We start from the raw sequence: 13,628 nt of genomic DNA, 5'->3' as shown, positions 1-13,628 counted from the left end.
AGGTGCGCGTGCGAATTGTTTCATTTGTAACATCGGTCATAACTCAGCGGTGATTATTTTCTGACATCAATGGAAAATGATATTATAGCCATCATCAGTAGCAGCAACAGATTCAAAGAAACAGTAGAATTCTTTTCATAAGCAGGAATCAGGATTGATCGCAGAGTAAGACAGCACCGATGCAAAATATCCATTTCCAGTGCTTGCTAACTTGTTTATTCTTTCCGTATTTGCCCACCAATAGCCAGTTTGAAAATGAACAAACTTTTGCTCCACCAATACAGCTTGAAAACATTCTTGTAACACTTTGGTGTCAATGCAAAGCATTTACCACTGCCCTGAAACAGGACGAAACCAGACGAATAGATACTTTGACAAAATTACCATTTGGTACACTAAATTATCTCAGAAGTGCTTGTAAATTTCCTTTGACGGTGGTTGTACAGTGCATTGGGAGTGCCCAACGTTAACCACGGCCGCACTGTTAGCTGCACCTTGTGTTGATAGCTCCTGGTAGACTTTCATCCAACATTGTCGTAAAGTTATAAGATAACTCAACTTACTAAGTTACCAGAGGTGTACTTAGACTCTTAGAGTTGTCTGACTGAAGGAGTTTCAGAGTGTTTTCGAGTGTTCCCGATCAGGCTCAAGTACACTTGTAAAATTTTTTTGTTAAACTTGTGGCTCTGTAATGTGATACTTTTGTTAATCTGTACGGGACTATGAAAGGCTGTCAATGATCGTTATTGTGAATCGCCTGTTTAATTGTGTAGCTAAATACGATTAAAACAGATAAAAATCGAATGATAATCCAATTCGCGGAGACAGCTACTTAATTTCATTTGTCTGCATTGCACTCCGAAATTGTAAGGCAACATTTGCTCAACTTTTATTTTCACAGCTTTACTTGCGATTAGTGTTGAAAGGAACTGGTTTCATATCACTGAATATGCTCACAATACCTGATGTTTCACTATAAAAGTCACCACCTGCTAACCAACATTTTCACCACCCCGGAACTGCACCTCACCACCCCGGAACTGCACCTCACCGATCAAAACTTCAGCACTTTAACGACCTTCACCACATTCCAGCGCTGCATTCCGAACACCCTCACCTCCTCTTCACCATGAAAAGTGGAGTGAGCAGCATCACTTACCATACCTTCACCCCATCTTCACCATCACCTCTCATCGCAGGTCTCCATTCTATTCAGCGTCCTCTCATTACGTCGTCAAGTGTGTCCAGGCAATCGAGCTTTTATATTTCTAGCGCATCATTTCTCGTTTCTACTCAGTATGTCGATTGACCGCTTGTCAACTTTCGTCGCACGGTCTGTTTAAGATTACTTAGAGTTATTTTGAAGTTCAGACGAGCGCTCAGCTCTTAACGGACTGGTTTTTAACGGACTGTTAACAACCACGTGTCATCTTGAACAACGTGTCACTTGTTTAAACTTTAACCACGTGTCACCTTGAAAATAACCACGTGTCACCTTGACAACAACCACGTGCTAGGTCACTGTGTGAGTAATAACCCATTTAGTCGGGTTACCAGTCGACGAACCAAATGCACTCAAATATGAGCTCCTCCAGTCCAGCTAATCGGATAACTCGAAGGACCACCCAGATCGGCCAGACCGTAGTAAGTAATTTTTTGATAATCTGTGGGTTTTTATTCTATTTTTGTAGAGATATTGGTTAAAAGGTTTATATTCCGTAAAATTTTTTTTTGGTTATTCGATCGTCTTTTAAAACCATAGTCTAGTTATCGGCGGTGTATCCGCTTTCCTTCAAATGTCAAAGATACTTTGGACTTGCGCTAAATTCATCGAACTGGTAATCAAAAATTTTAATTGGTAATGCTAAATGCTGTGATCATATTTGTTTGATCTGTAAAAGTATAAAGCTTGATTTCAATTTTTCGCCTTTAACTACATCGACTATAATAACTTCGCAGAGTTTTCAACCCTGATCATTGATCACAACTGACAAGGATCATAAGCTGAATCATTGACCGCGTACAATATTATAACGTTATGATTATAACTATATGAATGGTGTCCATTTAACTGCATAGATCTCGAGTCCAGTTGCAAGTAGCCTAAACAATAAATATCTTTATTTATCACCCAAATTGTTGAAGGACTAACCCAATACACTAAACGTGTAATATTGGTATAACCTCATCCTTCTTTAGGCAACATTTTACAGTTAACAAAATTAAACTCTTTATAAATTGTTGATCATTAACCCCGTCAGATAGTGACTGGTGAGGACCTGGACTCTGTAACAAACACCTGTTTAGCTCTGTCATAGAGAGAGACTGGTTAGATCCTGAGCTGGGGTGTTGTTACTCTCTGTGACACAGAGTAGCAACACCCCAGCTTAGGATCTACCCTACTAAGAGTAACAAACACCCCGATACTAGCCCGTCTTGGACCCCCACAAGTGATCGATCTCCATATATATCCATATGTAAATGTGGTGGTATAGCTAATAACCAGTTTCATTGTCAGGGTACTAGACAAATATTAACAATACGTAACCTGCTAAAATCTGTCATCAGTACCTTCCCCGGTGGTCATCAGTACCTTCCGAGGTCTTATGATCATTGGTGATCAGATCCTTCTCCTCAAACCATCTCCCTCTCTGGAATCCTGCTGTTGTTGACACTTGGTCATTATTCTATTTGATGGTACCAAGGTCAGGTTGCTTGGTAACTGGTCAGTAGTTGCCTGGTAACTGATCGGTAGTTGCCGGGTGACAGGGTTGATCTCCTAGCAACTCTTTGTTCTAAGAGTGATAATTGTTGGGGTCTCTTAATTGTCCGATACTTATAGCGATTAGTTGCTTAATCACAAAGTTCCCAGTCGATATACAGTGGTACAAGCTTGTGTGATCTAGTATTAGTAATAAAAGTACAGACTGTACTTGGATATTTTTATCATCCCCGGTGAATCGGTGAAGCCTGAAATTCTAACATTTGTTCTGCTGAATATTCTCCAAGGTCTGAATATACCCCCCGACCACTTTGACTTGGAACCCTCAATGAAAATACCAACCAGCTGCTGCTCCATTGTATAGATCATAGCTTGATAATACCCAATAAATACCTTATAACACAGACATACTCAATAATGATCCATCATAGACATATAATTGAGTATTAGACCCCATGACGTCACCAACCGATAACTCCCTGGCTGTTCACTCCCAAAGTTTGATTGATAATGATGATGTACCCACCAAAGGGTCACTTGTTGTTGAAGCTAGCAGTGGAATCAGAGCTATAGCCAGTCCCAAGGTGCTACAATCTCAGCAAGAGGTAGGCGTTTTTATAAGATGCAGTTAGGCGGATAAAGTTGTAACTTTATAAAGTTATAACTTTATCCGCATTAATGTTGGATTTATGTGTCTGGATACAAATGACCGTATAGTTCACATTTTCCGTTTGTATTTTGCCGCCCATATTGTTGCTGATAAGGAATGTAAAGTGTTACTTATATCGTTACAAAACAAGCTAGATAACAATATTTTGTGGTGCTTCCGGGAGTCGTAAAGAAACAAGCACCGCTTTTGCGTCGGCCGCTTTGTGATCGTTCCCTCCCAATATCCCAGTTTCCTTCGCACATATAGTTAGATACCTTGTTCATTAGGTAAGACACCAGGAATAACAACAAGGTATTTGACACGGAAGTTGGAAATTGTAGAGAGCTACCAATCCAGCAGTGATTACATGGGAGAGAGGAGAGTATTGACGACTTAGAGCGTAGTATTGCGGAGTGATAACTGCTAATCGAGCGTTATATAGCTCACCGTTCAGCATAATTGTGGCTCTGACTCTCTGAGTAGGATTTGAAGCCTCATTTGAGCATCAAACCCTCAACTCTGCTGTTTAATGTCAAGTAGTATCAATGCTGGGTTCAATTGTGTCGAATGGGTCAATTGCAGAATGCAGATCAAAGTAAAATAATCCGATTTTTTTGTGAGTGGCTTCCCAGTCTCACTAGTCGTTATTAGTTTAATAGTATTATTTATTACTGTGACCAACAAATGTATATCCCTGATAGATTTATTTACCAGAATTGTATTTTATAAGAATTGGACAAATAAAGTACTCAAGTATCCTTAAGTTATATTTCAAAAAAATTTGAAAGGAATAAAGTTTTCACTAAATATCATTTAATTGAAAGGATATATTAATTAAACTGAAATACTTACTAATCTCAAATGCTAATAAATTTAATTTAATGAAAATCAAATTTTGTCAGTATTTTGATTTAAATCGCATGTCCAATGCAACCATGTCAAAATTTATCCACCATCAATCAAAAAATGCATTTTTTGTGAACAGCCTGATATACAGAATAACGTGGAAGTGCTAACTGGAGACTACGTGTTGAAATAGAAGCCACAAAACAGAAGCAAAATAAGTGAAACAATCATCTCAATTGTCACTTACAGAGGGGGAAGTACTTGGTGGAGACTTGTAAAAACTGCAAGGTGTTATGGTCATCCCTTCACGGACCATACCTGTGTCTGCAATCGTGAAGGGACGGTGAAATTGTGTCATGATTGTTGTCTCTAATCCTGTAGAGGATTGGAGGTGTCATGGAATTGCAGACTTGTAGATTCTACTGCAGCAGCTAACGTTGCTAATTTTTGTTGGATAGTGGGAAATAAATACTTTCTTTAATCGCCCGGAGATAAAACCAACGGTTTACTTTTTGTTTCATACTACACAAGAAAACCATTAAATCCACAATTTTGGATACTGTTAACGCAGGTCCGTAGAAAAGTGTTACAGATCTATCAGAGCGAAAGTAAGAAACCTTAGTATTATATTATAGTTCGATCTGATGATACTAATTGTAGTGATCATCATGTGCCAAAACTGAGCAAGGACTTCATATATAACGTATCGTATGGTTTGTGTTTTCCATCACTTGGTTGGATGCGACTTTCTTTTTTTAACTTTTTCTTTGAAGAGAGGTTGGGCCTGGATGGCGACTTTATTCAAACTTTAAACGTGAGAAATAGTGTTGATAATTCTTTTAGCCTCTGAATAAATTGTTGATTATCTATGAGTGTAAGTCAAATTCTAGTCGAGGTAAAACTAAATATCAAACTTAGTATGACATACTTACGCTGCATACTTAATAACCTGGAGTATGGCGAAAAATAAAGAATTCGTGTCTGTCAATTAAATATATACATGACGTAAACTTTACTGAACAAGTTGATAACACGCATTTTATTTCAGATAATGACGAGGATACGGCTCAAATGGAATACCGTGAGTACATTATTTAAGTTATTTGAGTCGATGTTGTTAATTTAGACTTGGGCGTTGTTTATAACTATTGTTTAAAACTTTTATTTAATAATAATAAGTAGGTTTTGTTACTTAACCTCTTATTGTATTTGAGGGATGTTATATGCGGGGCGGGGGTGGAGGTGAGGATTTGGATCCCAGCGAAGCCTTGGGCAATTCAAAATGGCGTCCTATTATAATGATACTAATGTAATACTAATAGTAATTTGTATTACTAATGTAGTACAAATTACATGATGCAACTCCATTAATACTCAAAAGTTATATTTGATCATCAACTGCATTAATTTGTATCCAATTAAATTTGATTATGTTATTTGGCCGTGTTGTGTAAATAGTGTTTACCTTAACTATATATTTACTCATTTTTGAGGACATGATTTCTTGTACGATGTTCTAAGTTCACAAAAATGCCTGAATTATTAATGGATATAACTTCAAGCATAAATCGCATTGGCCAAGCAATTTTTATAAGTTAATAATAATAATAATAATAGGATTATGGCCACATGGCCATCTCGACAAAACTTGAAACCCAACTGCACTCTACGCTATTGCAGTTCGCACAATATTATCAAAAAGAAAAATGTTCCTATCCGGAACATTTAATGATTAATTATTTTTAGGACGTTAACATGTAGTTCTGAATTTAACAGTCAAGAAACATTGATTCCTCGGTATTTAGCGATCAATGGGTTATTAGACATGAAATGTGCATATGAATCATGCTCACATGTATTTATTTTTGACATCAAGGTTTCGCTGAGATCCCAGAAGTGACCCTTTGACGATGCTCCACTCGCTATCAGTTCATTTTTATAACATTGAAGTCGAGCTTTGAATGCGTCTACTGAACTGGCTTCTTTAACCGAACTTGGTACTTTGTTCCAGTAATTGGCAACACGGTTACTGAGGACCTGATTTCCTCTTTTATCTTTTAGGATCTTGGTACCGCTACGTGATATCCTGAAAAGATCTTGTCCATAGTCCACTTTACCCGTCGTTATTTTAAAGGTTTCAATAAGATCACCCCTCATACGGCGCTCCAGTAGTGTTGTTAACTGGAGGATTCTCAGTCTCTCATCGTATGGTAGGATACCAATCCCGTCGATTATTCGTGTAAATTCTCTCTGAACGTCTTCTATCTTCTTAATAGTCCTCCAGTTTCCGTGCTCTGCTGGTAGATTCCACACTTGCACAGCGTATTCGATGTGAGGTCGAACTAGAGTTCTGTAAACATTTAGCATAACAAATTTGTTACGGCAGATCAAACTTCGTTTGATCCAGCCTATAACAGACTTTGCTTTTTTCACGGACTTATCTATATGATCACTCCAGTCCAAGTTTCTGGTAGTTAGAACTCCAAGATCCTTTTCTGCCTTCACTTGGGGGAGTTCCAACAAAATATAGACCAACTATACTTCCTTACTTCAAAGTGAACGAATTCAAATTTCTCTACGCTGTATTTTTAACGATTAAACTGATAGCTCCCTCCCGGACCAGTTTAAGTTCTTTGGAACTAAAAGATATGCTTACATGATCTGGCATCTAAATGAGTAAGTAGTCTGACATTTAAAATTATGCTGGTTAATAACTTAATGCGAGCCAAATAATGGTACTTCTAAGCGTTTATAAGCGTTTATAAGCGTTTATAACAGAACAAAAACCAATTCCAACTTAATCCGAGGTTAACCTGGACGTGCGCACTTGTCCGGAACGTGCTTTTTATACAACCCCTGGAACTCACTGTTAGAATTATCACCTGTTACCAGTAACCATTGTGACCCACAAATGTGACCCTTAAAGTATCTACAACCGAGTAGCGGTGAATTAACGACCAATTAGCGGTGAATTAACGACCAATTAGCGGGTAATCAGCGAGGCAGGCTGGTTGTTACTTGTGTTGCCAGCCGCCCGTCCTGCCTCACGCGCACACTGAACCCATAGTACTGTGCGGATATATGTACGTATTATAAATAGGTAAACCGTTTAGCGGCTACTGGATCTCATCCGCTGGGGGTGAAGACAGGATTCTTAAGTTAGTCCTGATTTTGTGTCACGCACCATTAAGTCCTGCTTGTGTGTTCACCAGCTGTGCTTGTTTGTACCATAATTTGATTGAGGCAATTTGTTACGGTTCCAAGTTTCAGTCATAGGGCGTTTTGTATGTTGTGGCAGATACATTACGTTATGTGATATAAATTACGTTATGGTTTTGTGCTGCTTAGATTTTAGTTTGACGCTTGCTTTTTGAGTTTAGTTGTCATGCTGGATGGGTGATGCAACATGTTTTGATACGTTTCTGAAAATGTTTGTTCCTGCTTTAAACTGATTTGCTAATCTTTTATTCACGTGCTATGAAGATGTTAATTGTTGCCGAGTATCATGTCAGGTATAAAATGTCAAGTATCTTACATGTTTGGTTAGCTGGGCCACTGCGTCTAACTCGAATCTAAAAACAACTTCATAACTGTACTTGTAGATTAAAAAAGTGTTTTTATTGTTTGGCTGATATAATAATGCTGTGCGAATTACAGTAAAACCATGCAGGCAAACAACAAATGACCTGGTCATAAACAATTGAAAATGTAATTTCAAAGAATTTGGTTATGTTGATAAGCAATACAATTATAGTATACAATATATATCATATATATAATACACATACACTTTACGATATGCTATCTATTGTTGCTATTTTAGCTATGATAATTTAATTTAATGATCTACATCATTGCAGAATTTGCAGGCCAAAATGAACACAACTATGTCGATGTTATTTGGATAATCTGTGTATCTATCGATTTTAATGCGATGAAAATATATTTATACTTTTTAAGTAATCTGCAAATTTGTTTGAACTGGTCGCGAGGGCGGAAGTCGCGAGAGCGGAGGTCTCGAGGACTGTATAATTTATAAATTATAAGTAAGTTGTGTGATGTTGCAAGTTTTGTAGTATTACTAGTCCAACATTAAGGAAATGTGATCATTTTAGGAAACTTCCGCCCTTGTGTCATGTGATCGACCTCCGCCAACTCGCGACCTCCGCCCTCGAGTCCAACCTTTTAGGAAACGTCCGCCCTTGAGTTTTACGCCCTTGGGTCTTCCATCCTCAAGACCTCCGCCTATACCCGTTTGAACTCTTGCAGAGTGGTTTTAATTATGACGCCTTCAAGAGATGATAACTTTTTCAAAGTTTATACATCACCTTACTTGGGCAGTTTGCCCTCTGATGTTTATAAATATAATTAAGGTCGTTCATATCTTTGGCAGCCAACTATTTGAACTATTCATTGTTTGCAATCCTCATGGTGGGTAGATCAAAGTAACTGTTCAACTAATACTATGTAAATATTAAATTCAACTATTTAACTTTTTGATTCAACGTAATGATGGTGAGTCATTTATCGACAGATATATTAAAGAGTCTATCTGAATTCTGAGCCTCTTTATCTCTATGACTCTATCGGTATCTTTTATTGCTGAATGATCTAAAACGTTGCCTTTGATTTTTCGTTAATTCAGCTGACATTTCCAACTTCCAAGACAACAAAATTTTATGGAATGGAATTTTTGGCTTTCAGTCGTTGTATAGCATATTAAATCAGCACGAAAAATGCAACGAATAAGCTTCAAGATCATGCAATTGAAAATTTGTGTCAATGATTTACTTACTTTATGTAAATCACTGTTTTTCGACCAAAAATAACTTTTTGAGGCTTTTTTGCATACCGGTCTCTATTTATCTTCACAAGAAAATCTGATTCAAGCTTAAAATATATGTTCGAAATTCGATATAATTAGTTCATTATGATTATGGCAGTTCCACGTAGTAATAGTATTCATTGAGTAATGGCTCACTAATTGCTGACATATAATTTCTAATGGAGTCATGTTTCTGCAGCATTAAACAGCGATAATTCACTCATCATCCAGGAGAATAATAGTGATAATTCACTGGTTACGTTGTAGAAGACGTACGGTTTCACGGAATCGGAATTTCATCCCACAGTTTCTCCTTTGTATGATAATTTCCAAACTCTAATATGTTATTTTGATTTACGTAGTGTTCAATAAGGAGTTTCAGCTACATTTTTTTAATTCCTTTCATCGTCTCTACAGTGTGATTTTTAAAGCTTCAAATGATAGACAGGGTAAAACAATTTTCACAAATCAACGGAAAACAAAAAATAAGCATAAAAGGAAACTTTCAACACAGCTTCGCTTCGTAAAAACCTGAACAATCCCAACCAACAATATTAAAAGCAAACCTGTTCCCCTAGCAACCAATCAATTAAACTATTAAAGATCAAAATTATTCACCATCTTTATTGATTCCTCCCATTGCGTCAGCCGGTATATCATGGTCTCTAAGTAGCAATGCACCGTGTTAGAAGCGTCAGCACTGCAATTAAGCGAAGGAATCGTGCTTGGAGCCGTTGTATTTATTTTCATTAGACGTTATACTTCTCCTCTGAGCGGCTGAGCCGGTAATAATGGTCACAATATAATAAGCTTTGTTGTATTTTTATTTCAACGTGATAGTTAAGTTATATGTGTTATATGTTTGGTTTTGTTGCTGCGCCTCACCTTTTTTTTTAATATCATGAAGTTTTTAAGGAATAATTTTAAAACTAAATAGTATTGACATTTATTGGCAGAAAAATGAATTATGTCTAATTCTATTGATTGCCATTCTTCATGAATAACTAATAACTGTTTTGACTTTTGTTTCGTCTGCACCCTTTCTTTTGAAAATATTTGAAATAGTTTTTCCAAATTAATTTTCTGATGATGAAGCCAAATTCTGAAATTGGAAAACTTTTGATGACCGTACCGTAAGTATATCGCAATTAACAATTTGATCATAGCATAATTAAATTTAACATAATAATTGCATAAACGAGTGATTATTAAAGTAATTATAACCTCCTCCTGATTAAATCCTGTTTAAAAGTTTACGTTTACCCATAACCACCCAAATGTTTTGCAACTAGGTTAATTAACTTAAAAGCTATTAGTATCATATTTAAGTCATCATTTGACCATTTTTAGTGTCTTCCTAGTGCACATGAGCTAAGTATTCAAAAATAGATACCCAAGAATAAGAATAATCGATTAAATAATATGAGCGAATATTTTCCCAACACATTCATTGCATATTTTTTGCTAAACGCGTCGAATTTTCATGCCTAGGAAATCAGTAATTAACTTATGTGGTCAACAGTTAATCTAAATTATCGTTTAGAATTGGTTATATAAAATCGCCATCTCGCATATCTTGCTATTATGGCCTCAGATTTTGTTTTTTTCGGGAAGGTTAAGGATTTTCATGCATCATTGTTTGTTCCAAAATATTTAACATTGCTGGAATCGATTACATCGAAATCTTTCGTCTTCGTGCAATTTTGAAAATTATGATAGGTCGAATAATTCAAACAGGTATACTCAGAAATTAAGCGATCTTTGCAAGATTTCTAATCAAATTTCCCATTTGATTTAAACTTGAATGCCGGCTATACTTGTTAACTCTTGGTTCATAGTTCCGATCTGTTTTACCTTATCAATCGCAACTAATATTTTATCTACATAGAATTTTCAACACTTTTTACTTTCGAGATCATTATATCTTATGTGCAATCAAATTCATATGCTAAATGAGTAAAATACGACTGACCAATGATCATAATTGATAAATCCAATGAACCTGCTTTCGCTAAGAGATGAAATGAACTGAAACAGCTATGAAAACGTTTCGATATCATTTTGGCCATAATGATATTTGCTTTTTTGCCGCAGTTTCGATATGAAACCACCATTGTCAACATTACATTTCTCCTCCATTTCTTCAATTATATTTATACCCAATGCTGGTGACAGCTAGACTTCCATAATCTACGAGTTTTTCAATATGTTTTATTATTTCTTCTTATCTTGAAGTTGATTTTAAAAGGTTGATTCTTTAAATTTACTTACGACATTTTAAGAGTCCCGCAGTTTTTATCAAAAATTGTTATTACGTTTTCACCAAACTAGTCTGAGTTCCTGACTAAAATCTGTTCCATTAAATATTGGTTTTCTGACACTATGCGCTCACGTCCGTCTATTATACGTCATTTATTATGTAATTTCAAATAACTCATGTAGTACAGACAGATCCGTCTGAAAAAATCGATCTGCTGACACACGAAGCTTTCAGAGGATTTTTGACGTTTTTGAGTCCCATTAGGTGCCCTCTATGGCTGACCAACTTTTCCAAACTTTTCCACGTGTCTTAAGGCCACTTTTTGCCACTTTACCACTTTTTACCACCTTTCTTGTTTGTCGAATATCTTTAGTTGTGAACATCGTAAAAGGTTGCGAATCAATCGAGTGTGTTCATATTATCAGGAAGAAAAACTTTTGTTGAAACAATTTTTACGTCAGATAATAAGTTAATTGGATAATTATCAATTAACTAATTAGCAAAATTCTAAAAAATTTTTATTGGCTAAAAATGATCGGAATAGCTTAAAACACGGAGAAAAGTAGTTTTTAGAAAAAATTTGAAAATTTTTCACTTACATTTTTTTTTCGAGACTTTGAAAAATTTCGAAAATTCAAAATATTTTTTTCCGCCAAAAGTGATCAAATTGTATGAAAAGCGGAGAAAAATGATCTTCAAAAAGAACTTAGTCAATTTTTCGTTTCAAGAATACTTAAATCACCAATATTTGTAGTTGGAGTTCAGTAAATCTCGGCAGATTTTAGTAATAATCAGGAATTACTAACTCTAAGTGGAAAGGTCTGAAACTGAAAAACGTTAAGTTTAACCATACGATCGCGATATAAGAGTTTCATAACTAATTACAATACAGCCTTATCGATTTTCACAGAAACTGCACCATGAATGGCACAATCAAGATCGAAACGATAGCCTGCTGTACTGTCATTTTATTGATTTCAATGATGAATCAGTGGGGTTAAGATAATCACATTCGTAATAAATAAAACCTCTCTATACCGTCAATTGTGCTAATCTAAACCGGCCTACCTGTATTACCTGTATTACCAGATCTCTTCTTTTCCTCAACAATCAAACCGAGTTGTTCATATCGAAGTTGGTGGGTGATGTACATAGTAATACATATGGAGCTATATTCAATCACAATACGACACAGTACGTGTATATTATATGGCTCTTCATGAGGTTTATGAAACGCTTTATACCGTGAGAAACCCGGTATAGAGAGGTTTTACAGTTTATCACGAAAATGTCTACTTGGTCTCATGGCTCATTTACAGTTAGGTCAGCCAGGTCCAGGAAGCAAGTGTAAATACACCTTCCAACATCTACTGTGACTGTTTTGTATTGTACTGCATACTTCATTTGCGGGATACCTCAAATCACCCTCATATGTCAGGGTAGGCTAAAAGTAAAATCAACAAGGGAAAGTGTCGGGCAAGGGGTAGTAAAGAACCGGTAATAATTAATTCAGTGAAATGTTCCACGAGAGTCAGGATATTTTGGAAATTGCTAATAGAGACAGATCCTGATCAGGAAGGATTGTTAATGTTATTGAGGATGTTGATTTGAAATCCGGGCGTCGTGAAGTAAAAATACAGGTTCTTCCCGCAGGATATTCGGGGCCCATGATGATCAGCTCGGGATTAATGTGGGACAGATCGAAGACTGACAACTGAACCCAATTAAACCTAGTTCCCACTAACCAATCAGCTTAATTGGTTAGGGTTAGGGTTAGGGTTAGGGTTAGGGTTAGGGTTAGGGTTAGAGTTAGGGTTAAATGTCTAAATTGGGTTCAGTTGTCCGGTAGCCCGCTCTTGCGAGTTGACATTCTAAGCTTTCTGGTCTTTTCTTGCCTTCTTTGAGCTGTCAAAGAGCCATGAGACCAAGTAAACGTTTTCGTGATACACTGTAAAACCTCTCCATATCGGGCCTCTCATGGGAGAAACGAGAAGTTTACGGTATAGAACCGTACCATTGGTGCAGTTTCTGTGAAAATCGATAAGGCTGTATTGTAATTAGTTATGAAACTCTTATAGTTTCAGACCTTTCCACTTAGAGTTAGTAATTACTGATTATTACTAAAATCTGCCGAGATTTACTGAACTCCAACTACAAATATTGGTGATCTTAGTATTCTTGAAACGAAAAATTGACTAAATTCTTTTTGAAGATCATTTTTCTCCGCTTTTCATGCAATTTGATCACTTTTGGCGGAAAAAAATATTTTGAATTTTCGAAATTTTTCAAAGTCTCGAAAAAAAAATGTAAGTGAAAAATTTTCAAA

The 13,628-nt window shown here is 36.3% G+C and overlaps 1 protein-coding gene across 8 annotated transcripts in view; it reads left to right on the top strand.

Annotated features, from left to right (window-relative positions):
• Positions 1-13,628, top strand: part of LOC134822051 (potassium channel subfamily K member 4-like) — a 120,474-nt gene that overhangs the window by 63,317 nt on the left and 43,529 nt on the right. For 4 of the 8 annotated variants that reach the window (XM_063832897.1, XM_063832898.1, XM_063832891.1 and 1 more), the window contains one exon: positions 5,266-5,298. The exons of 1 other annotated variant lie outside the window; for it this stretch is intronic. In XM_063832897.1, coding sequence (XP_063688967.1) covers positions 5,266-5,298 — 33 coding nt within the window. Of the gene's footprint in view, positions 1-1,521; positions 1,645-1,786; positions 1,839-3,151; positions 3,328-5,265; positions 5,299-13,628 lie in introns of those variants that run through there. 3 more of the 8 variants (XM_063832896.1, XM_063832899.1, XM_063832895.1) reach the window with 3 other exon arrangements.

The sequence above is a fragment of the Bolinopsis microptera genome, chromosome 10, assembly GCF_026151205.1.
Source record: "Bolinopsis microptera isolate Bmic1 chromosome 10, MBARI_Bmic_1.0, whole genome shotgun sequence".
NCBI lineage: Eukaryota > Metazoa > Ctenophora > Tentaculata > Lobata > Bolinopsidae > Bolinopsis > Bolinopsis microptera.
This window is presented reverse-complemented; position numbering and strand designations above follow the sequence as displayed.